The sequence below is a fragment of the Motacilla alba genome, chromosome 3 (genome assembly GCF_015832195.1).
Source record: "Motacilla alba alba isolate MOTALB_02 chromosome 3, Motacilla_alba_V1.0_pri, whole genome shotgun sequence".
In the NCBI taxonomy this organism is placed as follows: domain Eukaryota; kingdom Metazoa; phylum Chordata; class Aves; order Passeriformes; family Motacillidae; genus Motacilla; species Motacilla alba.
The window spans coordinates 69169714-69195788 of record NC_052018.1 but is presented as its reverse complement, the minus strand read 5'-3'; the positions used below and the strand labels follow the sequence as shown (position 1 = coordinate 69195788).

The following is a 26075-nucleotide window of genomic DNA, read 5'->3' as shown; positions in this document are numbered from 1 at the left end:
AAAAAATATGTTATTTGTAGCTCCATTCATTTCCTGTTCTAGCCACAAAAGGCAGCCGGCAGAAGTCAGGCTGAAGTGTAAGAACTTAGATCAAAGCTGTCATATGTGTGAAGTATTTTAAATAAACTGAGCTGATTTATGATTTCTTACTTCTCTAAGCACATGATTGTGCCAGTAAAATTCTCAGAAATAACAGAGGAAAAGCCAATTGCTTCAGCAAATTCAAGTAATTGCAGGTTTGCTCTCCTTTTATTTTTTCACTAAGTGTAATGGGAGATGATGCACTTCAGATGAATGTATACTTGAGCTGTCCTAGAACACTGCATGAATTAAGCAATTGAAATCAGGGACTGTTGCACAAAATGTACATTGCCTAGAAAGTATATGAAGTCTACATGGAAATTATGGAGTATACCTCAAGTGTGTATGGACTGTAGAGTAAGACATGTACTACAGATAAAGGAGTACAGTAACAGAGCAGCTCAGAGAGAGTTGACAGGATATAAGTTCAGGATTTGACAGAATTCCTGCTTTAATTTAAACCTTGAGCAAGGCTCAAACTGTTAAATGCCATGACTTTATTAACTAATTTTTTTTCCATTTTATTTTTTGCTGTAAAGCTGGAAAGATGGCCTTGGATTATGTGCACTTATCCACAGACACCGACCTGATCTTATTGACTACTCCAAGCTAAATAAGGTCATCAGTCTGGGTGGTACAGCATGCTGTCCTGCAGTGATTTGGCTGGCTTCTGGTTTGCTTAGCATGTTTTCTAAAAGACAAGCTGAGGAGTGCATACTAATTCTGACTGACTTTCTAAAGTCCTTTCCAAAAAAACCTCAATGATACAAGGGAGAGGACCTCCTGACTGTCCTGTATCCTTTCCTTCCCATTACAATGACTTCAGCATTTAATTGCAAATAATATGGCCCTCAGATTCTGGCATTTGATGACGTCTTTACACTGCCCAAGATGGATGTTAAATCAAATACATTGGAATTATCCATTTACCACTGATAGTATTGTCCATCCTGTTTTTATCTGGTGTAACTGACTGGAGATATCAGACCAATAAACAAAGACATGACAATTAATCCTCAGATTCCTTAGAAAAAACACTGCTCTTGCTAATTAGGAATACACAGTAAATTAGTATTAAAAAAACTAGTCTTACATATTCAGGAAATATTCACTGATTCTCAGATTTACTCTTCTACCAATACTTCCAGACAAGTGGAAGCAAACCCCATAAACTAAGCCCCTTAGGTAGTACCTCGTGGGGATTAAAAATTATTTTATTACAGTTTGCTACTTCTGGCAAAATGCATGTTTTCTAAAAGATACTTTGGTTTGAGAGGGAGAAATGAGGCATGAGCAGTAATGTCAGAATTTCTTGGTATCATTACTGAAGGAAAAAAACCCCTAGAAAGAGGTAGAATGTTGTTGTTTCACATTAGCTCTCAATACATACACGCTGTTTTCTCCTCTCATGTAAACACCAGTGCAACAGAAATCCTTATTATGGTTTTAATCTCTTGTGTGCAACTTTGCATTGATGAGAGAGAGTGGTAAAATATCAACTGTATTTTTCCATTCTATGCCCTTCCATTGCAAATTGGTTTACTAGTGGAATCAACTGTTATTAGAAAGTCCTTGGTGAAGAATAGATAAATGAATGAACTGAAACTATTTTAAAACTTAGTCTGCTTTATATGTTTAAATGTTCAATTTATGCCAGAGTCCCTGAAATGTGCAGTGATGAAAATTAAATGAACTAATACTGAACACATAAGATTTAAACTTAGGCAGTTAAGATAACTTCAGATAACTTAAGATAACTTCAGATCTGAACCAATGGGCAAAATATTAGCCATCAATCTCCAATTCTATATGCAATCTCCAATTCTATATGCAACCTTTCCTACAGATAAACAGAGTAATGGAGTGACTGAGCTACCTGTCTCTGTGCACATGTGCTTATTATGCATGGCATGAACAGAAGTGAGTTTGATTGAATCTGTGCTTTGAAAAGTGGTACGTGGTGCTGAAGAACATCACAGTTAACCATCCCATAGATGAGTGCTGAGAAAAGGGAACAGAACATAAGCAGGTCTGCTTCAGTGCTACGATTTTCCTCTTAGAGGTTTCCAAAATAAGAACAGGTCAGGTTGCAAATTGAGGCTGAGCTGTTGCACATAAAGCACATGCAGAAAAAAAAAATCCTAAAATAGATCTTGCTTTTCTGGCCTGGCTGTGTTTGATTGACTCTTCATTTTGGTTACATTAACAGCTGTCTTGGTGTCTTGTTTCTTACTGCCTGCATGTTGTCCTTTCCTTTTCTCACCAATATGTTTTGTGTGAACTTGTAGCTGGAAAGATGGCCTTGCTTTCAACGCCCTTATCCATAGACACAGGCCTGATCTGCTTGACTATGTCAAGTTAGATGAGGTATTTCTTTAGCTGTAGCAGAGATTTTTAGTTACTGTGGCTTGTAGTTCTATTTAAAAGGATGGGTGATGGAAATCTCCAATTATTCTGAAGCTGCTATGATTTTTAAGCAATCCTTTACCCGTGGAGCACTATATACTCTTGTATACTTGGTACCAAGCACACAAATAGGAGGTGCTCATCACTCATTCATGGGCAAAGTGCTTTAACCTAGTCAATAGGTCTCACTTAGATGTACTGTCTTTTCGACTTTTCTTTTACAAAATCTGTGCTCTCTATCTGAACTGTGCTCACTGCTTCCTTTCTCTTTCCTTCAAAACCCAAAATCTCAAAACCAGAGGAAGTGTTTGAATTTCCACAGCCCTAAAATTCCATTTATAGAGGCATTATGGATTTTTTTTCCAAGCCCAAACTGGCAAGTTTCACTCCTTCTGGAGAACAATTCTGCCTGTGCTTGCTTCTTCTCATGCATGCACCTAACCAGCAGAGAACTCAGTGGAAGTCGTATCCCTGTGATTTACTGTAGAGTCGGTATAAAACAGGCAGGGTTAACTCTGTGTTGAACAGTCTCATTTAGCCTGCTGGTCCAGTGGCATTTAGTGTCTGTATTGCTGCTGTAGTTCATTCAGAATTAGCTCAGAACTGAGTGTACACTGTTATCTGTGTTCACCTCCAGAATGCATTTCCAGCAGAGTTCTAGCTGGAGAGAACAGCTTATTAAAGTTTTCTTTAGAAAACATAGCAGCAGAGGGACCAAAAGTTCACATTCCTAGACTCTGTTTTTTGAAGAACAATAGTTGTAACTCCAGTTTACATTTGGAAAAACAGAAGCAAATTTTTAGTGTACCTACTCTAATCTTGCTTCAAAGAAAAAGTTCCATATTTGACTCATAGAATTTTTTTCTTTAATGCAGGATGACCCCATAGGGAATATCAACCTTGCCATGGAAATTGCTGAAAAGCATTTGGATATCCCAAAGATGCTGGATGCAGAAGGTGAGAGTTATACCTTACTGAAGTTTGTGTTGCTCATGAGCAGGACACAGTAAAATCTCTTTTAAATTTTTTTTTCCTAACAGATTTTCAGTATTCCTTCCATATGAATCATAATGTAGCAACCTGATTCATTTCCAAAAAAAAAGATTTTCATTTCTTTCTGGCATGCATTAGATAATTTCTCTCACTTTTTGTTTTATTATTTGTTGTTTTTTAATGTTTGCATTTATTATAATGCTTTGGACCCTAACCTCAGCACATGGTCCCACTGTGTTGAGGTAAAATGCAGGATCAAAAGTTAATCCTTGCTTTTTAATAATTCAAATTTAATAAAGGGAAATATAACTGTTAACAACTTAAAGCATATTCAGTTTTTAAAATGTTTAAGCAAGGGGCCAAAAAATAGAAATAGTAGAAGTACTTTCAAAGCCTTCAAAATATACTAACACACACCTCACCTCCTCTGAAAGAGAGCTAGGTTGACAAAACAAACCATTTTTTTGGTTTGTTTTAGTTGTAAATTTTTGCAGTGGTACTTTTAAAAAATAATTCATATGTCTCCAATATCTTGAGAATTTCCTGAATTTCTTCAAGATAATCAAACTTTCATACTCTGGGTTAAAAAATGCTGCCAAACTACTGGAATTTGCCTACATTAGTTCAAAGCATTCTTCCCCAGGAATGGAGACTCAGCTCTGGTGGCTTGTCAGTAGAGCATTGCTAAGATGGGAATCATCCAGAGCTGACTCAAATTGACTACTCCTGCTCCTCTTGAGGTCTTCATTTGGAAAGTTAGACAGGATGATTTGGAAAATCGAGGCTGTAACCTCTTAATTGAAGAGTAGTTTCATTTTCATGCTTTAAAACAAATTGTTTTCATCTCTTGAACTGCAATTCCCCTTTCAACAACACCACTTAATTATTTTGTTCTGAAATACTGTGCAAGGAATAAACAGAGAAGTGCTGTCCCCTTGCCATTGAGCAGCTTTCTACATTTTTTCCTCTTTTCTTCTCTTCATAATCCATATAAGAAACCTTTTATTTTCCCCGCCATATTTTCTATACATTCTATTCCTTATCTTACTATTCTCCTCTTGTCAGGGAAGAAGGTAATGAAATTATATTCTTTCTAATACCCTTTAAGTATTCATGGTCACTTTTTGCCATCTTTATTTCCACTGTGCTCTCCATGGAAACTTTGCAAAATTTTGTTCACAGCCACATAAAGTAGATGCAAAATCAGTAAATATATTGATCCTGAACCTAGAAATCTCACTGTTAACATAAGAAATTTTCACTCATTCCAGGGTCTTTTCAAGTCAGTATCTTCCCACTCCTTTCATTGGCAGGAATCCATACAGTTTGCACTGGAATCATTCATTACTCAGCCATAACTGCTGTAAAAACACCTTTTCCTGCCTTTCTCTGTTAAGTATTGAAAATGTCCATTTTTACCCATGGATGCATACCTTGATTGCACCCACTTTATATTTTCACTCTCCTGCCATGGTAGGGACAAAGCTATCAGCCAGCCAAGCCAAACCCTCCTGTGATTTATGCTATTAATGAAAAAGATGGGCTGGCACAGGGATTGCAGAGCTGCTACTGTCCAACTTTTCTTAGCACAAAATGTATTTCTGGACTGCAGGAGTTGTACAGGTTCCCAGTATATGCCAGTACCCTGTCAGCCACAGGGACCCTGTGCTGATACACACTGAGTGCAGTTCTGGTTTGTGACTGTCAGTGGCTGCGTTTAGCTCTGCAGTAATTGCAGTGATTCAGATGAAGTTGCTTTGGAGTGGCAGTGAAGCTGAACCCAGCAGATCTGCCAGCCATGCCATCTGCTTGGAAGTTTCCACAAACCAGAAGGTAGCAATACCCTTCTGTACAGTCTCAGCCTTCAGATGTTTCACCATTTCAGAGAGAGTTGTATCTTTTGTGTTTGCTGATTCCTAAAGCTTAGATGGCTTTGCACTCATATCAGTAAACAGATGCAACCTGAATAATTGTGTATTTATTTGGAATCCTTACAGCACTGAGGTGGCACCATTAGCAGAATCAGATGAAAGTACCTTGTGAGAAATTCTGAGCAGTTAACCCTCTTCTCTCCACACAGATGTAGTAAACACTGCCAGACCTGATGAAAGAGCCATTATGACTTATGTTTCCTGTTACTACCATGCATTTGCTGGTGCTCAGAAGGTGAGATTGTAGATGGATCAGATCTCATCCTTCACCTTCTGTCTTGTTTTTTTCAGCAATTTTTCCTTTTCTGATCTTTTTCTCACTAGTTACTAGAACAGCATCTTAGAGCTGAGCTCATTTTCTGTCGCCTCTTTTCTGCGCCGCTGTTTTGGTAGAGCCAGTAGTAGTCTATCCATTTGTTCCATAGAAACAAACCTTCCTGTCTCATCTTTCTGCATATTTACTAATAATATCCAGTAGGTTTTTGACAGCTAGTTACTGAATGGGAGAGGATGATGTTCTCCTTAAAATGAATTTGTGTGCATTCATTTGAAGCATCATTAAAAATGTAAGACGAAAATAAGCTCAGAGTGAAAAACAATTGTAGAATTCCATCTTTCTTCTCTCTGCTGGATATTATTTCTGCTAGAGATGTCAAAATCATCATAACATGCTCAGAAAATGAACCCTTCTCTTATGCTTTCAGGATTGTTTTTAAAATGTTAAATGCTTAATGGTAAGTACAAACAGCAACATCAAATGATGCTACTAAGCAAAACAGAAACATGTATAGACATCTCAGACAAGCTCTGGAATAATGTCCAAAAGAAAAGAAGGAAAATTCTAAAAAGTAAGGTGGTTTGAAGTTGGGCCTACTTCAGGTATTGGTAATATGAAAAATACTGATGCTAAAAATGCTAACAGGCAACTTCCAGAGAACATCTCCCCAGACAGAAATGCAGTCTGCCTTTCCTGTGTCTTAGTCAAAACCCCCACAATTTGTCACCAGACATATGTGTGCCAGTTCTTAATCAGACAGTCCTGGTAAAATTAGGGTCACTCCCCCTGTGACAATACTGCTGGATCGAGCTTAATGAAAAAAATCCTCCTCTTTGTATGAGCTTACACTGAATTTTTAGTGTACTTTTTATTCTGTCAGCACCCCTCAATCTAACAGTAAATTTTTTACAGCTTTGTAGAATTTCTTGGATACAGAGCTAAGGACAAGAAAACAGTAAGAAGGACATGAAGTGATGCATTTATTTATTTATCCTATTTTCTACCCCTCAATTCCTTTTTTTCTTGTTTTATTTTAATTTCTTCCCCCTCTTGTAGATATTGTGAACACTCCCAAACCTGATGAGAGAGCTATCATGACATATGTGTCCTGCTTCTACCATGCTTTTGCTGGAGCAGAGCAGGTATTAATCAACTGTCTCTTCAGGTTGCTGTGGTTTTGACTGGTTGTTTCACATTTCCACTAGTTTATTTAAAAAATAAACTCAACTAATTTAGTACTATGTGGTTTTAATTAACATTTGCAAGTATTACTTGAGCACTAATATTTGTTTTTAACCAACTCTCAAACCTGTTTTAGTTAAAAGTTGTGTGACAAGTTAACTTCTTCAATTCAACTAGACATTCTGTTTCTAATTTTGGGTCTTTATTTGATAATTTTAAGGACTGTTTCAGAAAACACTGATTTGAAGATATTGTTAAGTGGAGTTGTTGCTTGTTGCTACAACATCTTATGTGTTTACTACATAACAGAATGTTTGACTTTTGGAGACTGAGACTCATGCTGAGTAGTAATTTAGGGCTAGTAATTTAGATTTTTCAAAGATGCCTAAAGACAGAAGACATCCACCATAGGTGTTGTGCCTGGTTCCCACTGAAGCCAACAGATTTATTTGTGGATGAAAGTACTAGTATAAAAGGCATGAACATCAGCAGCAGATGTTCATGTCATTATTGGGCTATTCACTTACAAATGTGGCACTTCCCACTCTTCTTTTTCATAAATTTCTAGCCTACAAATGGACATAATCCAGCTTATGTTACAAAAAAGCAACAAACCTTTAAAGTAGCTGATATTTTCCTTTCATCCTCAGGACTGAATTTCCCTTCCTGCCTGCTAAGTCCCCTATATCTTAGCTATGCTGTTGCACTTTCTTATTCCTGGGTAGTAGGGTTTTGCTATTCATGCAAAAGGGGAATTCCAAATATTCTGTAACACAGGAGTCTGCATGGATATTTATTTGATTAGATAGATTCATATTTTAATGGAAGTACTGCTTTGTGGTATCAAACTAGTAAATTTAAATATGGCAGAGCTACACAGAGCCTTTGCATAGAAATTTGTTAGGAGGCATGAAAAGATTTTATGTCAGTGGTTGAGCTGCACTTATTCTCAAGTGTTGTACAAATGATGTGCAGATATAGAGAGGTCTGAGACTCCTGCATCACATGTGGTATCTATCCAGTGTGGCTAACAAATCTAATACTTTTTGGATATGACTTAAAAAAATAACCTATCAGGATATCTTTAAGAATGGCCTAAGTTGTTAAAAAAAAAATTACTAGACAACTATATAATGAGGCATCATGGTACAACAAGGGGACCTCTGTGCTGATCGGGGCCTCATTCAGGCCATTAGAATCTATGGCTGCAGAAGGAGGGAAAACGAGTATCTAAGCAGCCATAGGAGCATAAATCAGCAACTATAAAAAAAGGTGATCTTTTATTTGCAGCAGCCACATTCTTTCTCCAAGCCTACACCTTCCTCAGAACCTGTTTATGAATATGATCTGTGTATTTGCGGTGTGTTACAGGCTGAGACTGCAGCTAACCGGATCTGTAAGGTGCTCGCTGTGAATCAGGAAAATGAGAGGTTGATGGAAGAGTATGAGAGACTAGCAAGTGAGGTAAGGACGCTCTGTATGTAATGTGGTGACAACAATGTTCATGAAATATTGAAAGCTGAAAGAGTTGTGCACTCTCTTCAAGACAGAAAAGCGGAGACACTACAAGGGTAAATCTCTCAGTGGCAGGTTACAAAGCCCAGTTGCCCAAGATATTGAATTTCAGGTGACTCGTTTGCCACAGACTTCCTGTGTGACTGAAGGTGACACAGGAAGTCAGTCACTCAGTTATCATGCCCAAGTCAGTCAGTCAGTCTTGTTAACATGCCCAAAAGGGTGTTTTGAAGATTGTCATCCATCTGCCCAAGACCAGGCTTCCTGCTTCTGTAATCTTCAAAGACAGCCATCCTTGACCACATGTGGAACGTACCAGATCAAGCAAGCCCCTCAGCTTTGTGTACTGCAGAGCACACCTGGAGAGGGTCTGTCAGGTTGTTCACAATCCATCTGTGAGCAAGGACAGCAGATGAATGTAGAGATGAATGTGCTCCTCCTGTCCTTTCTTGTTTAATGGCAAATCTGCTGAGCAGGACTACAGATGCAGAGTGCACAAATGAGAGCTCTCTTTTCTTTTATTGCTTAACCTGCAAAAATATACTGAGATCATAGCCCAACTTCCTGTATCTAAATTTGCACTAATGGCCTTCTGCGTGAAGATTTTTATATGACCTGAGGCTGGTTTCTGTCCCGATCCCATAACTATGACTACCTGAAACATCAAGACCAATAGTTTTGAAAGTGGTTGTTGATACTGGGTAACTCAGATTTTGAGTCATTAGAGACACCTTAGATGCGTGTTAATCTTTCTGAAAATCAGGTTATTTCTAGAAATACCTGGAATATCTGGGCAAATTTGCTATTTGTATAAAGCAATACAATATAAAAGTATTGCTTTCAATATCTTGTGCTTTGAAGTAAAAGCTTTGAATATCTTGTGCTTACTTACCATTAAGGCATCAGTACCAACTGAAGTCAATAATATTAAAATGGCACAAACTTAATTAAGATTTGTATGTTCAATATAATCTTTTTTTGGTTGTTTTTCCACTGCCTTTTTTTGACTTGGTTTTGTTGGTGTGAAAGCTTTTAGAATGGATTCGCCGGACAATTCCTTGGCTGGAAAACAGGACCCCAGAAAAAACAATGCAGGCTATGCAGAAGAAATTAGAGGACTTCCGGGACTACCGCCGCAAGCACAAACCGCCCAAAGTCCAGGAGAAATGTCAGCTGGAGATCAATTTCAACACCCTGCAGACAAAACTGAGAATCAGCAATCGGCCAGCTTTCATGCCATCAGAGGGGAAAATGGTTTCAGTAAGTAAAGGAGGCTTTAATATTCTGTTTGTTTTATCAATGATCTCCCAAAAATACCAATGTGAAGGATTGAAAAGCCATTCTAAGTCATTCTCAGAAACATAAGTTTGTTGTACTTTTTCAATACCAAACTCCTTTTATACGTTCCCTTTTGTTCCAGAATCTTGCTCCCTAATAAGCACGGTCCTGCCTCTTTGAAGGCTTTCCCAAAAGCAAATTATCTGGAGATGCAAGCTGATGTAGAGCTTCCTTTGGGAGTGTTATCAATACTCATGTATCATTGAGCCAATGATTGCTTATTTAAGCAAAACTCAGTTGTTTCACTGACATTTTAGTCATCAAACAAACAGACATTGCTCAATAGGTGTTTCTACATTTTTTCTGTTCTGCTTTTTATCTTACTTCTATGAAGATAAGAATAGTCCATGCCAAGAATTCTCATCTGCTGATAAGTACTGTAACTTGAGTGTGGGTCAAAACATTTCCTGTTGAATACAGCAAACCTGTTTCTGTACTCTATTCTGTTGTGTTCTGTTTTTCATAATTTAAAAAAATTGCTCTGTCTGGAAAGGGTTATTGTCCACTCTCCATATGCAGAAATTAAAGGGCCCTGTTACTTCAGCTTCCCACTCATGTCTTTGAGTTTGCAAGGAAGCTCACAAAACTTTGTGTACCACAGAAAGTGAAATGAATTTGTGTTCCAGGTAAAACATGCACCAAATCCTCTTGATATTAATTACATTGCTATTGTCAATGTGCAAAAGAAAAAGCACTTTCATTCTGACAACAGATAGATATATTATAAAAGAACATACACATTGTAAAATGGGAGGTAAAAGCAATATATTGTGAAGACATTGGACCTGTAGCCATGCTTGGAAACCATTTCTATAGGGGCTCCTTTCATAAACCCACCTGAACACAACGCACTGTGAGGAGCAGGGTCTGCACTAAAACAACACCCTGACAATGTTTTGTATGATTCTGTGATTTTACAACATCTGCACATAAAAACTTCTCTTTTTGAAGCCAACTGTGAATGAATCAAAAATATGGAAACTTAGATAAAAAGAGATTATCGTTTCATCCATCTCTCCCATGTATTCTCTTCACAGGATATTGCCGGCGCTTGGCAGAGACTTGAACAAGCTGAGAAAGGCTATGAGGAGTGGCTGCTGAATGAAATACGACGACTGGAAAGACTTGAACACTTGGCTGAGAAATTTAGGCAGAAGGCTTCCACTCATGAACAGTGGGCATATGGTGAGGAGAGATGGCTTTTAACATTTTTAGTATTTTAATGTTTGAAGTTGAACTGTCAGTGCTGAGTATTTGCCAGCTACAAACTCACTCATAAGTAGTTTGGACAATTTCAGACAATCTAAAATAATAACAGATAAAATGTCAGGTTTTGTTGACTATAGTCACGGTCCTAACTTGTTGGCATGTTGCTAATGAATGTAACTGTAAAAATCATACTCAAGGCAGTGAGTCAAACTTAATGGGAATATTCTGCATTTGAATAGAGGCCATTATTGCTAATGTATTCCTACACAGTTGTACACCAGCAATCCAACCAGGAACGCAGTCATACCACTGGCTGAGGGTGGAATTCTTAACAGAAGAATTCAGAGTTTATTATTATTTGGTCATCATGATGTTCTGAATAGTCCAGATAAACTACATGATACTGGACTCGTTTCTGCTTTGCTCCAAACCCTGCATTACAAACCATTTATAGTTCTGGCTTATAATGGTAACCTAACCTTACCTGTAGTTGTGACACCTGTAGGACCTTACAGTGGCATTCAGTTTTGTTGGTGTCTATTAAACATAGGTCTGCTCTACCATCCTGACAACTGTCTTCCTCTTTCTGCCATGCTTCTGGCTTTTCCCAGCTGGATTCTTTTGACCTTGTGGAAATGAATCAGAGTCCATCCTCTAACAGTTGCTAGAAGCATGCAAGGCTGTAAATGGTTGCCAAGCAGATACTAGAAGGGAAACTACAGCGTTTATCAGCCCTGAGAGCCGATTTTCTGAGCATAAACTACTCATGGTGACAAGTCATAGCTGTTGTGTAGGGAAAACTTCACATGAGCTGGTACACAATAGTTGCTTCTGGCTCTAGGATTCACAGAGCTGCAAATGCCATGTGGTGAGTGCAGCTGCAGGGCCTGTCTGTGTGGATTCAGTTGTCCAACACAGGAGCTACTCAGTAGTAGTATTTCTGTTTCTACTTAATCTTTGTTTCTCTAGCCTTTTGTACATGGGTTGGCATTTTCCACTTGAAATTCAGAGTTCGGTACAAAAGGCACTCACACATCTCAGGTTTGTTTTTTTTTTAAGTGCTGAAATGACTAATGAATTGAAGGCAGAACATAAAAAAGAATAACAGATCATTAGTAAGAGTGAAGCTGAGCATAGCAATGTGATTTCTGTTTTTTAAGTCTATTCTACAAAAAATTATCACAGTGGTTTAGAGATACAGTTTTTGCTAATACATCATTTTTATGCCAGTTTCTCCAGCAATGTAATACTCACTATTTTAGACCTGTATAAGCAGCCTATGCAAAAACCAGGATGTTACCGTGAGACCTTTAATAATACATGTTTCTAATTAACATGCGCTGACAATTTGCTGCTGATTTCGGTGGAGGTGGGATTTAATTCCATACATATGATTTTCACCATGCCTCAACTAAAAAGTTGATTAAATTTACAATTTTCCTAACCAATCAATTGCTAAAAAATGAGTAATATTTTCATTTCCTCTTTCAGGCAAAGAGCAGACCTTGCTTCAGAAGGATTATGAGTCTGCCTCTCTGACAGAAGTCCGTGCCATGTTAAGGAAACATGAAGCTTTCGAGAGCGATTTGGCTGCTCACCAGGATAGGGTGGAACAGATCGCTGCCATTGCCCAGGAGCTGAAGTATGTTCCATTTAAAGGCTTGCAGCTGCTGACATTTAACTTTGCGATAAACTCTTTCCAATGAATTTGATAGTGTCATAGGTACCAACGTAGGAATTCCAGGCATAGCTTCATAAGTATATTATCTGAGCTGGTCACTGAGACCTTTCCCTCATCTCCCCCTTACCCCCAACCAAATATAGATGTTCAACTGACCAAAACTATTTGTAAAGAAACTTTTTCAACTTGAATTCACAGTAATATTTTAGATTAGCTCTACCCATGAGTCCATTGTGGGTTGATGGGAATCCTGGAGGTGTTTATTTCTCAGCTCATATGGTCTGCTGAGAGGTACGGGCTATGAGTTGTTTAACTTAGAAAATAATTTCACTTACACAAATTACAGATCAAGTATCTTCACAAGTATATTGGTCCTTTCAAAAGGCTTCACATCCCTTTATTATCTCTATAATAGTGGATAATGCACTGACTTCCTGCAGATTTAACTGTCTCTAATATGCTTATTTTCACAATCTCTTGATATTTTATTTGGAAGTGCCATTGTCTCCATTTTACAGAAGGGACACTGGAAATGAAATAATTTGTTCTCAGATTCCTGCCCTTGGCTTCAGCTCTCAAAGTTTCAATTTCTCACCTTGAACAGGCAGAACAGTTACTGCTCAGAAATGAAATCTTAGAAACATGCCCTTTTCTCACTTTGTGAAGAACCGTAACTCACAAACAGCTTCCATCTTCATTAACAATTAAAAATCAGATACTTGTTTAAAAATGTAGTTCACATCTGATAGCAGCAGCACTTACAGTAATTGTGTAATTCACATGGATTTAAAACAAAAATCCCATCTTCAGGATTATTTAAAGGAAGAAAAATTAGGCATAATTAAGTACTGTGCTTTGGTTAATGTGAAAGAAATCAGAAAAAAAACACAGAGAATGGAGACTGCCCTGAATATCTGAGATTATGAAACACTTTCTGGTATGCCTTGATCTCTGTTATGGAGTTATTTCATAGGATGGCTTGGGTTGGAAGGGACCTTAATGATCATTTAGTTGGAAGACCCCTACCATGGACAGGGACATCTTCCACTAGATCACATTGCTCAGAGCCCCATCCAGCCTTGCCTTGAACACCTCTGGGTATGGGACATTCACAGCTTCTCCAGGCAGCCTGTTCCAGTGCCTCACCACCCTCACAGTAAAGAATTTCTGCCTAATATCCAGTTGAAACCTGCCCTCTTGCTGTTTAACACTATTCCCCCTTGTCCTCTTTAAAAGTACCTCTCCAGTCCCATTTAGGCACTGGAAGGCTGCTACAAGGTCTCCCCAACACCTCCTTGTCTACTGGCTGGACAGCCCCAACTCTCTCAGCCTGTCTTCTTAGGACAGATGCTCCACCCCTCTGATCATCTTTATGTCCCTTCTCTGGGCCCGCTCCAACAGGTCCATGTCTTCTCTGGGGATCCCTGAGCCGAATGCAGGGTTCCAGGTGGGGTCGCACCAGAGCAGGGCAGAGCTGAGAGGCAGAATCCCCTCCCTGGCCCCGCTGCCCACGCTGCTTTGGATGCAGCCCAGGACACGTTTGGCTTTCTGGGCTGGGAGTGCCCATGGCTGGGTCATATTTAGCTTCTTGTCAACCAACATCCCCAAGTCCCTCCTCCCAGGGCTCCTCTCAATCCATTCTCTACCCAGCCTGTATTTGTGCTTGGGATTACCCCGAGATTTGTTTCTCTTTATACTAAAGAAAGTTTCTGTACACCTAATCATTGCTAATTCAGCTTCAGCTTTATGAATGATGAGAAACTTTGGGAATGTAGCATACATAGCACAGCATCTGCTTACCAGTGTTTTGAACCCTCTGTCCTTTACCTCTGGTGACGCCAGTGAACACTGTATCCTGTCTATTTTGGGATTGTCTCTTCTCAGTTGTTTCAGTAATTTGCTGTGTGAAGTAAAACAAGTTATTTGTGGCCTGGGCTGCAAAGGTGCTGAAAGCTGATTGCATTTGGAGATGCTCTAATTTGACTTCTCTGCTTCTCCATGCAATGGTGCTATCAGTGCCTGGTTTTTCACTGTGACCCTGTAACTCAATTAGGCTTAATGCCCATGGGGAACACTGAATGAAAGGTCATAAAGGTCAGGTTTTATCACTGGCTGCAAGCAAATGGGTGGCTTCTATTTAAATACTGATTTTAATTATTTATACATAATTCCTTGCACAATAAAATTGTGGAGGAAAATTCTTAATCCATATTTTTAAAAAAGGACTAATGTCTGAATGCCAAGAAATGTGCATTGGCATCTGATACAAAGCCTGTTGAAGTCAGTGTGAGTATTTATTTCTTGATTTTTATTTGGTTGGTTGGTGGGTTGGTTGTCTTTTTTCTCATCAATGGAACAGGCCCTTACAGAAACCATCATTGTCTGTGTCTAAATTCCATGTCACTACACCTCCATGTTTTATTTCAGTCAATCTTTTGGATGCCTAATGTTGCAATTTCAAAGAACTGTTGCTGTATGATCTTGAACTCTACTAGTTAGAGTTTCCTGTCCTGATATTTGCTGCTACAGCTCAGTCCACTGTGTGCTTAAGGTTAAAGTTGCTACAAGCTTGTTGATTGATGCTATTTAGATAGAGAATTTATGTGTGTATGCAAACAGCTGATTCCAGCCAGGATGCTGCTATAAGGTTGCTGTGTTCCCAGCCTGTATAGACTTAGATATTTCTTGGCAAAGAGGCATGATAGGGTTTTATACAAAGCTGAAGGGGGACAGGCATTTCTGAAATGAGATTTGCCATTTATGACATAGAAAATGCTCATTTGAGTGAGCTGTACTATAAAAATCCATATTAATTTATGATCTTATGTGCTGATATCAATGTTTCCAATCATTGAGAGAAAATTTTTTGAATGTAGTTTTTTGTATATCCATCACTTGTAGTATAGTGACTGATTTTCAGCCAAGCAGACTGATTTTAGAGTCATTTTGATTCTGGAGACCTGGGCTCAAATTGTGCTTACGTGCATGTTTAACATGAGCCTTGTTCTGAAGCACTGCTAAAACATGTTGCTCAGCAGGTTATTTTTGTGGCACTATCACTGTACCCAAAGTGAGCTCACACTTAAGTGCTTCTCTGGATCAGGTCAACATTTGACTGAATTTTTAATTTTTGACAGATAAGATTGAGTTACTTGTAAGATCAGTAGTGGTAACTTAATGACTTTTAAATTCCCAAGGCTGTAGGTTTCAAATGGCCAAACAAATAGAAAGACTGTTCTCTTAGAAAGTCTGTAACACATGAGAAGCAGTACTTCACACACTGCAAAGTAAAAATTTTTACAAAATGTAAATCTAGTCTCTTCAACATTGAGAAAGATATAAAAATAGTAGGACAGGGAATGTAGGCCTGTGTTTTATTTCCAACTTATTAATCTTTGATGAGTTTTTACTTCCTCTACTCCTGCTTTGAGCAGAAAAATGTTCTTTGATACCTGTAATACACTTATTTGAAGTAAACAACAGCAGGCCCAGAAAGGTAGTGGAGCTACACTGCTTAATGCCACTTGGTAAACTAACTTAGGATTTAGTTAGTTAGCACCATGGGTGCCCTTTTTAAAAGTTGATATTACTCTTCTACCTATTTGTCCACAGCACATATCCCTGGAAGGAACAGGATAGTAGAGATCTCACGGGGAATGACTGAATCTCCCTGGCAGAGCTTGTGGAGAAAGGTGGTGTATCACCTTCCAGGACTTTGACCACAGCTGGTACAATCAGTCCCTCACTTTCATGGAAGGACGCCTGCCCTTACCCTTAATTGACAAAAGGAGATAAGTGATCCATTGAAGCAAAAACAAAGTTTGCTCACTCAGGAACATAATCTAATAAACTTAATATGCTATAACGAATTAAAAAAACAACTTTCAGCCAAAAGCTCATGACAGCAAAATCAATCTCAGCCTGTTTCATCCAAGACACTACACTCCTGAGTTAAAATTTCTTAGCAGATAGGTGGCTTTTGTTGCACCCCTTGAAGGCTGATGAAAAGGCTTCCAAAGAAGGAAGTGAGTTTTCCAGTTAAGGAACCCTCGTACAGTGTGAGTTGCTGGCAGTTTTCTCCTTACATACAAGAGTTTAGTTTCACAATTCTGGGTTGTTTTTGTTATTTTTAAAAATTGTTCAGAAGGTTGGATTAGAGAATACCAAACTTGACATCTTACAAGTCTATAGGCTCTGATGGGCTGCATTCATGAATGCTAAAAGAACTGTTGGATACCATAGTGAGGCTGCTCATGATGATCTTTGAAAGGCCATGGCCATCAGGAGAGGTGCCTGAGGACTGGAAGAAAGCAAATGTCACCCTAGTCTTCAGCAAGTGCAAGAAAGAGGACTCAGGGAGCTACCAGCTGGTAGCTCCAGATCTCAATCCCTGGCAAGGTGATGGAGCGTCTGATTCTGGAGGCCATCTCTAGCCACAGGAAGGTGATCAGGAGTAGTCAGGTAAATCACACTTGACTGACCCGGTTGCCTTCTACAATGAATCAACTTCCTGGATGGATGTGGGAAGACCAGTGGATTTTGCCTCTCTTGACTTCAGTGAGGTTTTCCAACACCATCTCTCACAGCATCCTCATGGGCAAAGTCAGGAAGTGCAGGCTGGATGAGTAGACAGTGAGGTGGATTCAGAACTGTCTGAATGGCAGATCCCAGAGGGTTGTACCCAGTGGCACATGGTCAAGTTGGAGGCCTGTCACTTGTGGTGTGCCCCAAGGTCCAGCACTGGGCCCAGTGTTGTTCACCTTGTTCATCAATGACTCGGGTGAAGGGGCAGATGCCTCCTCAGGAGGTTCACTGACAACACAAAGCTGGGAGGAGGGACCAATACCCCAGAGAGCTGTGCAGCCCTTCAGAAGGACCTTGGCAGGTTGGGGAGCTGGGCAGAGAAGAACTGACTGAAATTTATCCAAGGCACGTGCAGGGTCCTGCACCTGGGGAGAAAAAAACCCTGCACCAGCACAGGCTGGGGGCTGAGCTGCTCGAAAGCAGCTCTGTGGAAAAGGACCCGGGGGTCCTGGTGGACAACAAGCTGTCCAAGAGCCAGCAGTGCCCTTGTGGCCAAGAAGGCCAATGGTGTCCTGGGATGGATTAGGAAGGGCATTGCCAGCAGGTCGAGGGAGGTGATCCTGCCCCTCTACTCAGCTCTGGTGATGCCACATCTGGAATGCTGGGTTCAGTTCTAGGGTTCTCAGTACAAGAGAGACATGGAGCAGGCCAGTGGAGGGATACAGAGATGATGAGGGGACTAGAACATCTCTCTTATGAGAACAGGCTGAGGGAGCTGGGCCTGTTCAGCCTCGAGCAGAGATGACTGAGAAGGGACCTCATCAATGTCTATCAGTATCTAAAGGGAGGGTGCCATGAGCCAGGCTCTTCTCAGTGGGGCTGAGCAATAGGACAAGAGGCATCAGGCAGAAACTGATGCACAGGAAATTCCACCTGAATATGAGGAAGAACAACTTCACTGTGAGAGTGACCAAGCATTGGAACAGATTGCTCAGAGAGGTTGTGGAGTCTTGGAGTCTTCCTCACTGGAGATATTTAAGAACTGCCTGGCCTCAATCCTGTAACATATGCTCTAGGATACCCTGCTTGAACAGGGAGGTTGGACCAGATGACTCACTATAGTCCCATCCAACCTGACCCACTCTGTGATTTTGTAATTCTGTGATTCTGTTACGGTATTTTTTTTTACCTATTTTACCATTTTTGACTTTCAACAGTCAATTGATCGCAGCACATCTGAAGCTTCTTTTAAACAGAATGCTTCTCATACTTCTCAGGTTTATCCCAAAGCAGATTGCTCTGACTGGGCTTAGAAGAGGAAACATGAACACTGCCCTTGGCCTACAGAGCTGCTAGCTTCTGGCCTCTGGCTTCACAGAGAAAAGCTGCCTCTATTCTCATTTTGTCCTCTGTGATTCTCTATATTGCTGGCAGCGTGATCTGTTCATTCCTCCTGCCAATTGCCTGGAGAAAAATGCTCTAACAAAAAGGGAACAAATTCTATCAGCATTTGCTGTCTTGTTCAAGCCTCAAAGTAAACCTTAGATTCATTATTGCTACGTGTCACGTATTTACAGTGTCTGTAACATTTAGTACTGGGCAGAGTGTTCTCAAGGCAAAGCCAAGAGCTAAATTCAATGGATGGTGATGCACCAATAAAAGGGAGTATCCAAAGTGTCGAACACATGTATTATGGATGATTATCATTTGTCACTGAGATCAAAAGTTCAGTTTGAAGCAGAGTCAGTCCAGAATTTCAGGACATAACCTCAAAAATTTATTCCAGTCTCAGGCTGAATAGTAAGTTGCTTTCTTCAGGATGATACTAGCCTATTAAACAGGTGAAAAAAGCAATGGTAGCTGCTGTCCTTTGTAAATGCACTCATTCATCCTGGTGGCATATGTGGGTCTGGAGATCCCTGCTCTCTGAAGCAGCCAGTTCTGGGATGTAGATCTGTGGGGAGATCCTGCAGAGGAAGATGAAAATTATTCTCTGCTCCCCAGGTCTTGGAAGCCCCCATTAGTATTGCCAGGCTTGTGAGAGATTATGCTTTGAATGCAACCTGATTTGTGTTTCTCAGTTAAATAATTTCAAAGCATCTAAGGAAAGGATAATTGGATTATTTAAAACAAAGTGGATATTTCAGGCCAATTAATTAAAAAAGGTACCAATCTTTGCAAACTTGTTAAAGACCAAAACTGAGCATTCTGGCCATCAGGGGATCAAATTGCTTGTGTCACAGGAATAGCTATGACAAAGATGCTTGGACGCCTTAATTGTGATTAATACCTGGATGTCACTCAGAACAGAGGGGATTGATCCTGTTCCTGTGCTGTGCTTCTTGAAATGCTGAATGCCTAAACACAATGTCTGCACTGCAACACTTGCTTACCTTAGGAGAAATATTGCAAAGAAGAGGGGAAGAATTGCTAAGGGCCAGTGGGTGTGTGGACACTGCTCCTGTCTTTCAAAAAGTCACAGAGTTTTGCCTTTGCTCTTTCCTAGTGAACTGGACTACCATGATGCTGCAAGTGTCAATGATAGATGTCAAAAGATATGTGACCAATGGGACAGTCTGGGAACACTCACTCAGAAAAGGAGAGAGGCACTGGAGGTAAAACCATAAAATAAGGATCAGCAGCTCAGCTGAGCAAGGGAAAGGGAAATGAACCATTTATTTCAGATCTGGAAATGGTGCCTTTGAGCATCCACTTTGGAGTCCAAATAGCCAAAAAACCCTTTCCTCAGATCTTAATTTAATTTTCGTGTGGTTACTCTTGCAAATGGACTGAATTACTCAGAGTAGACTTGATAGTACTGAGCTGCCATGGACAGTTCTAATGCAGCAACAAATGGCATGTGGTTTGTAGCACCCCTTTGTGGAAATCTGATGTCCAGCAAGGCTAAAAAAAGCTATTGGTTGGTTAGCTTTTCATACCAGTCTGTGTTTGCAGTCTTGTATACATTTCTGTCCAGCAGTAGGTTCATTTTGGTAGTGAGTATTTCAAAGCACTGAGATACTTTGCAAAACCTTGTTTTTTTTCTAAAAGAGGAAGTCACAAACATAAATGCCAAGGTGGGAAATGTGTAATTCTTCCTTTTGTACTTAAAACAAATAGTAAATCAAAATCAGCAGATTTTAATTAATTTGCAGATAGATCCCAATAACAAAAATACTTTAAAATATATTAAAAATACTTATAATATCAATAGTGTACTTCAAAGGCATACACCCACCCCTTTTAATGTGTTGGATATGAGAGTACTTTTACTGCAATTAGTCCTATTGCCTTGAGTGGGAATCCTTAAAGCAGGTGGTGAAATCAATCAATGCAATCAAATACATTTCAAAAGATGAGGCATGACTTTGTTTATGGGTGGGTATCTTGCCCTAATAACAAAAGAATGCACCTTTCCCAATCTGTACAGAGGACGGAGAAACTGCTTGAGACAATTGATCAGCTTCACCTGGAGTTTGCCAAAAGAGCTGCTCCTTTCAACAACTGGATGGAAGGTGCTATGGAAGACCTACAGGACATGTTTATTGTTCATAGCATAGAGGAAATTCAGGTAATTGTGTTATTTCCTGTAGCTACACCCAGCAGCCAAGATGTTTGAGAGCCTGAGAGAGGAGCTGTGTTATTTACAGCAGATCTTGCAGCATCTTCCAGATGCTGGAAGAAATGTTAGAGTTTTCATGCTTTCCCTCTCTGTTTCTGATTTTAGAGTTTAATCTCTGCACACGATCAATTTAAAGCTACTTTGCCAGAGGCAGATGGTGAACGACAGGCCATACTGTCAATCCAGAATGAAGTTGAAAAAGTCATCCAGAGTTACAGCATGAGAATAAGTGCAACCAATCCTTACAGCACTGTTACAGTCGAAGAGATTCGTAGCAAGTGGGAAAAGGTAATGTATGCTAAATTGCTAAATACAGAAAGGACATTGTAACACATTATTCCAGTTGAGAATTATTGAGAATATTCAGAGAACTTTACAATAAATCTCTAAATTATTCTAGATCATCAGAGGCCAGAATGAATTTCTACAGTACCTTACACTCTCCCGTATGCTTGCCTGGCTCCGTTCACAATATCCCTTGCTCCTGTCACGCAGTATTACCTGTGTCCTCTTTGGCTTTCTGCCAGGACAAGAGAAACATGTGCTGAGGCTGGTACCTGGCTAGGGGTGCTGTTAAAAGAACAGGAAATTATTGTATTCTTTCTCTTAGTATTAAGAGTAATTTTGGTGTTTCTTCTACTCAGAAGCTGCTTTTCAAAATGTGTTGTATAAAATCAGCATCTTTGGAACCATTAATGTTTCTGTCCAATTAGATTAAAATTGGCATTAGCAACTGAAAAGTACTGGGAAGGAATTAAAGAGAGGCACCTGGAGCAATCACACCAATTTAATTTCATTAGGAACCAAGACAGAAAAAAATGCTGCAGGTAAATGATTGTGTAAAATGTAGAATTACAGAAACTTACATGGATAAGAACACACCCTCAATGGGTAACATAAATCAAGCAGTAAAGACTAAGGTTAGAATCTTCCTTGGCAATTCAGAAGGGTAAGCCAAACAAAAGCATTTGTAATGAATTAAGAGACCTCCAGATATGCATGACAGACAGAACATGTCTCATGTTATCCTATTCTAATCGACGTGCTCATACAAAATGTTTTGCACTGACTCTTCTAGAAAAATTACTTAGAGATTCAAAAATCACCTTCATTTTTCAAAAAAAAACCAAAGTAACTGCTCTAAGAGCAGTTCAAGTGAAATTGTCTCGAACTTGAATCCAGCCAGAGGTGAGAATTTCTTCTCTCTGCACGTCAGTCTCTCTGGTCAGGCTGCCTAAGACCGTGTTACAAATTTCTCATGTTAGCACAGAATTTGTAAATAAAACAGTGATCATTCTGGCTTGTTCTTCTGATACCGACCTTCAGACCAATAATGAATATTAGTAGCTGTTGACTTACTTGTTCCATTTGTTTTTAAACTATTCAATTGTGCCTACTCACCTTTAGTGCCTTCTCACTGTCACAGGTGAAGCAGCTGGTGCCTCAGAGGGATCAATCCTTGCAGGAGGAATTAGCCCGCCAGCACGCCAACGAGCGCCTGCGCCGCCAGTTTGCTGCTCAGGCCAATGTCATCGGGCCATGGATCCAGACCAAGATGGAGGTGAGTGCCAGACCCTCATGCAGAAGCTGATGAACAAAGTGATTTTTAATTCTTTCAGCTTTACTTTATATACAGGGCAACAGCAAAGTCAATGAGAGTTCACCAGCTGTTTGAGCTTAAACTATTTACCTGTTAAGATTATTCTTAAAACTTTGTGCAACTTTGTACAAGTGGTACCTTGATGATGACCAGGAGATTCAGCTTTGAAAAATCAATCACTAAACAATTACTGTTTAGCTTCTGCTTTTTTGTAGAAAAGATACCAGGTTCACTGGGGTCTCAACACTAATTCCAGATATAAATATGACACATTTATTTTGAAATGTATTTTCTACAGTAAAGTTTCTCATCTCCACTGTATGAAGGTGTTATTACTGTTGCTTCTTAGTCTAAAAAGACAACCTATTTATGTGAACATTGGTCAAATTAGCGTATCTGAAGCTTAAATTTTGTGGGACTGGGGGGGTGTCTTTTTTCTTTTGACAGGAAATTGCCCGCAGTTCTATTGAAATGACAGGGCCTTTGGAGGACCAGATGAATCAGCTGAAGCAATATGAGCACAATATCATTAATTATAAACACAATATTGACAAACTGGAAGGAGATCATCAGCTTATACAAGAAGCCCTGGTGTTTGACAACAAGCACACCAACTATACCATGGAGGTAGCCATTTACTCCCTTTTGTATTTAATAGTTCATTCTATTCTCTTGTGCTGTGTAACTACCTTCCCTGATTTAAAGGGACTGCCACAGCAGAGGGAATTTGGCAGGCTTTCTGACAATCTCATAAGACTTGTTTTATTTTCATTTATTTTCATTTTTTAGTGCAGAAGTACCCATTTAGAAACCAGTTTCATATTTTTCTGAAGGCCATTTTTATTTTTAGTGATCCTTGGTCATAATACAGAGTTGGTGGTATGGAAAAAGTATCACATAAATATTTAGAGCTTATTTATTTCTTATTGTACTTTTTATACTCTTAAAAGAATATATTTGCTTCTGTAATAACTTGGTATTTTCTCTCTCATAGCACATCCGTGTTGGATGGGAGCTCCTGCTTACCACCATTGCTCGAACTATCAATGAGGTTGAGACTCAGATCCTCACAAGAGATGCCAAGGGTATCACCCAGGAACAAATGAATGACTTCAGAGCATCGTTCAATCACTTTGACAGGGTACAGTACTCCTGCTTTTTCTCAACTAGCAATATTTATTCTTCCCAAAAGCGAGTTTCTTTGCATTCCAAACATGAGCCTTTAAAAAACCTGAAAATGCGCTAGCAATGGGCTCTTTTTAAAAGAGAAAAAAAGATCAGTTAAGAAAGAATTTATAGCCTTATAAAGTCATGGGATGGCTTGGGTTAGAAGGGTTCAAAGACCATCTAGTTCCACTCTCCCCACCTTGGGCAGGGATGCCATCCACTAGATCATGTGGCCCAGGGCTCCCCACAGCCTTGTAGCGTTGTGCACATAAATTAAAGATTAATTTTTGCTTTTTAAATGTAATGCTGAATTACAGCTCTGCTAATATGATTTAGTATTTGTTCAAATAATAAGCAGAACTGCATAAATCCATGTGTTTTGGAAAATAACATGACTCTTTTATTTTAAGACTGTACAGCATGTTCTAAGTACTTGCTGTTGCTTCCATCTCATTGAATTTAGCTGTAATCTATATCACAGATGTTTTTTCCCCCTTTGAATCACAAAGAAATGTCTCCTTAGAAATGTATTTGTAGGGAATATAGTTGGGACACTTACAGCTGTTCAGGAATATCTTTTATTTTTCTGGCTGTATGTGGGAAATAAGAGGCTACTTACTTTTTTTAGTTATCTAAATATGGATGAATAAAAAGGTAGGAAGGAAAACAGTGCTGTGAAGAAACTTAACTCACTTCTGTGAGTTACACAGTATTCATGGAGAGAGTGTTATAACTATTAATATACACAATAGAAAACATATGCAGATGGGGATCTGACATTTGCAGTTGGAGAACAGTCTGAACATGAGTTAGTTCTGATGGCTCTGTACTCACATGAACCCACCTTTAAAACCAAATTCACAGTTCAAATACTGAAAAAAACTTAAAATGCAGCACCAGTGTCCCAAGTCAGTCCTTCAGATCATTTCAGGGTACAGCAAAACGCCACTTTCTTTTCACTTACATCCTGTTTGTCCAGCTCTACTCAGATTGATTGCCCATATGTGCACTTTGGTTTGATATGGAATGGATGCTGATAGTCAGTTTACTAAATCTTCTTTAGAATACCCCTGACTGTTTAGGAAGAAGACCAGAATTATCAAGCCTCTGCTTGCTGAAGAAACATACAAGCATAGGGAAATGTAGCTACACAGAACTAGGAACAGATTTTATGGAAAAATCTTAATGTGATTCTAGTACAGCACAATTCTTTTTTGTACTTTCTAAGGAAGCAGAAGATAACATCACAAAAGCAGAGACAGTTTTCCTGGGGTGGAAGGAAGTGGCATACCAAACGGCTTTCCCAATGCACTGGAGCAGATAATTGAGCAATCAGAGCTATTAAAAGCAGACAAAGTACTAGGCCTGGATAAATTACATGCCTGTACTTGAGAGACTTCTCTAAGGGAAACCAAGGTCTTTGCACAAACATTTGACAGTTCCCTAAAGATAAGGAGGCAAACTGGCTGAATCCAAGTCTGTTTTACACTGGATGGCCATTTCTAGCATCCCTGTACCTTTGTAGTTCATAGGTGACTTCTCTGTCCTGCTCACAGCAAGGCTGGCTCATTGGCTGAGGAAATATCACAGTCAGCTCTTGGTGTCTGAGGCTGCTTGAAGGGAGAAGCTAAATTCTACACCAACCAGCCCTACTGTTATGGATTTTCAGGCTTTGCAGATGCAGTAAGACACTGAAGTACCAAAGCATAACACAGACCAAGGCCTTAGGAAAGGTTGTACGACGTGGAAGAAGGTGGTTGTGTCACACAGCTGCTAGCATACTGGAGATTGGTTTAAACAATAACACAAAATTGCTTCCCAGCTCTTAGATTCTTACCTGTCCCTGACTGTTTCTTTCCTCAGGCTATAATGGGTCATGGCTTTAGGCCGTGTCCCTTCTGTCCTGGCTCCTGTTGCAGGAAGCCTGAATGGCCAAGTCAGAAGCAGAAGGAGACAGATGTTTTATCTATCACACATCCTCATCTGTTTCTGTGGCCTTAACATCCTTGGCCTGGTCTGCAAGCTTAGCTGTAGACCCTGCCTTTCCCCATGACAGATATAATCCAATGGCTTAAAAAGAGAGGTCTGGAAGGATCACATAAGGAAAGCACTATTTTAGAAATGCCCTCTTTAGTATATCCCACCCCTCAGAATCAGACATGGGAAACTGGTCTAGGTGGACTTTTGCACTGACAGAGTTATTTTCTCAGTAGCGTAATGCAAGTTAAAGAAAGGAAGAAGGTAAGATCTAAAATGACTCAACCATCAAGCCAGGCTTTATGCAGGGAACAGATAGTAGAAACACTGATAAAAGAGAAGTTTTTAAGGATTAAATTACACTATTACTTAATGGAGAGATGCAACTTGATCTACACAGCTAGAAGGAGACTTTGAACAAACATGTTGGAGAAAGACAGGCTTGTTTTTCATTTTTCTATCTTTCCTGTGTCCTTGCACATTTGAATATTTAGTGTTGGCGAATGAAGGCAACTCAGGGTGCTTCAGAGTTACTTCAGTGTACATAAAATAATGAAGACTTTATATTTGTT

General features: G+C 39.5%; 1 protein-coding gene across 4 annotated transcripts in view; it reads left to right on the top strand.

The window, feature by feature from the left end:
- Nucleotides 1-26075, top strand: part of ACTN2 (actinin alpha 2) — a 68026-nt gene that overhangs the window by 33378 nt on the left and 8573 nt on the right. For 2 of the 4 annotated variants that reach the window (XM_038130914.1, XM_038130913.1), the window contains exons 6-18: nucleotides 621-699; nucleotides 3363-3444; nucleotides 5561-5646; nucleotides 8242-8334; nucleotides 9415-9645; nucleotides 10761-10908; nucleotides 12424-12574; nucleotides 19644-19752; nucleotides 20568-20708; nucleotides 20865-21047; nucleotides 22186-22320; nucleotides 22807-22986; nucleotides 23354-23500. In XM_038130914.1, coding sequence (XP_037986842.1) covers nucleotides 621-699; nucleotides 3363-3444; nucleotides 5561-5646; nucleotides 8242-8334; nucleotides 9415-9645; nucleotides 10761-10908; nucleotides 12424-12574; nucleotides 19644-19752; nucleotides 20568-20708; nucleotides 20865-21047; nucleotides 22186-22320; nucleotides 22807-22986; nucleotides 23354-23500 — 1765 coding nt within the window. Of the gene's footprint in view, nucleotides 1-620; nucleotides 700-2369; nucleotides 2449-3362; nucleotides 3445-5560; nucleotides 5647-6744; nucleotides 6831-8241; nucleotides 8335-9414; nucleotides 9646-10760; nucleotides 10909-12423; nucleotides 12575-19643; nucleotides 19753-20567; nucleotides 20709-20864; nucleotides 21048-22185; nucleotides 22321-22806; nucleotides 22987-23353; nucleotides 23501-26075 lie in introns of all 4 variants that reach the window. The other 2 variants (XM_038130915.1, XM_038130912.1) reach the window with 2 other exon arrangements.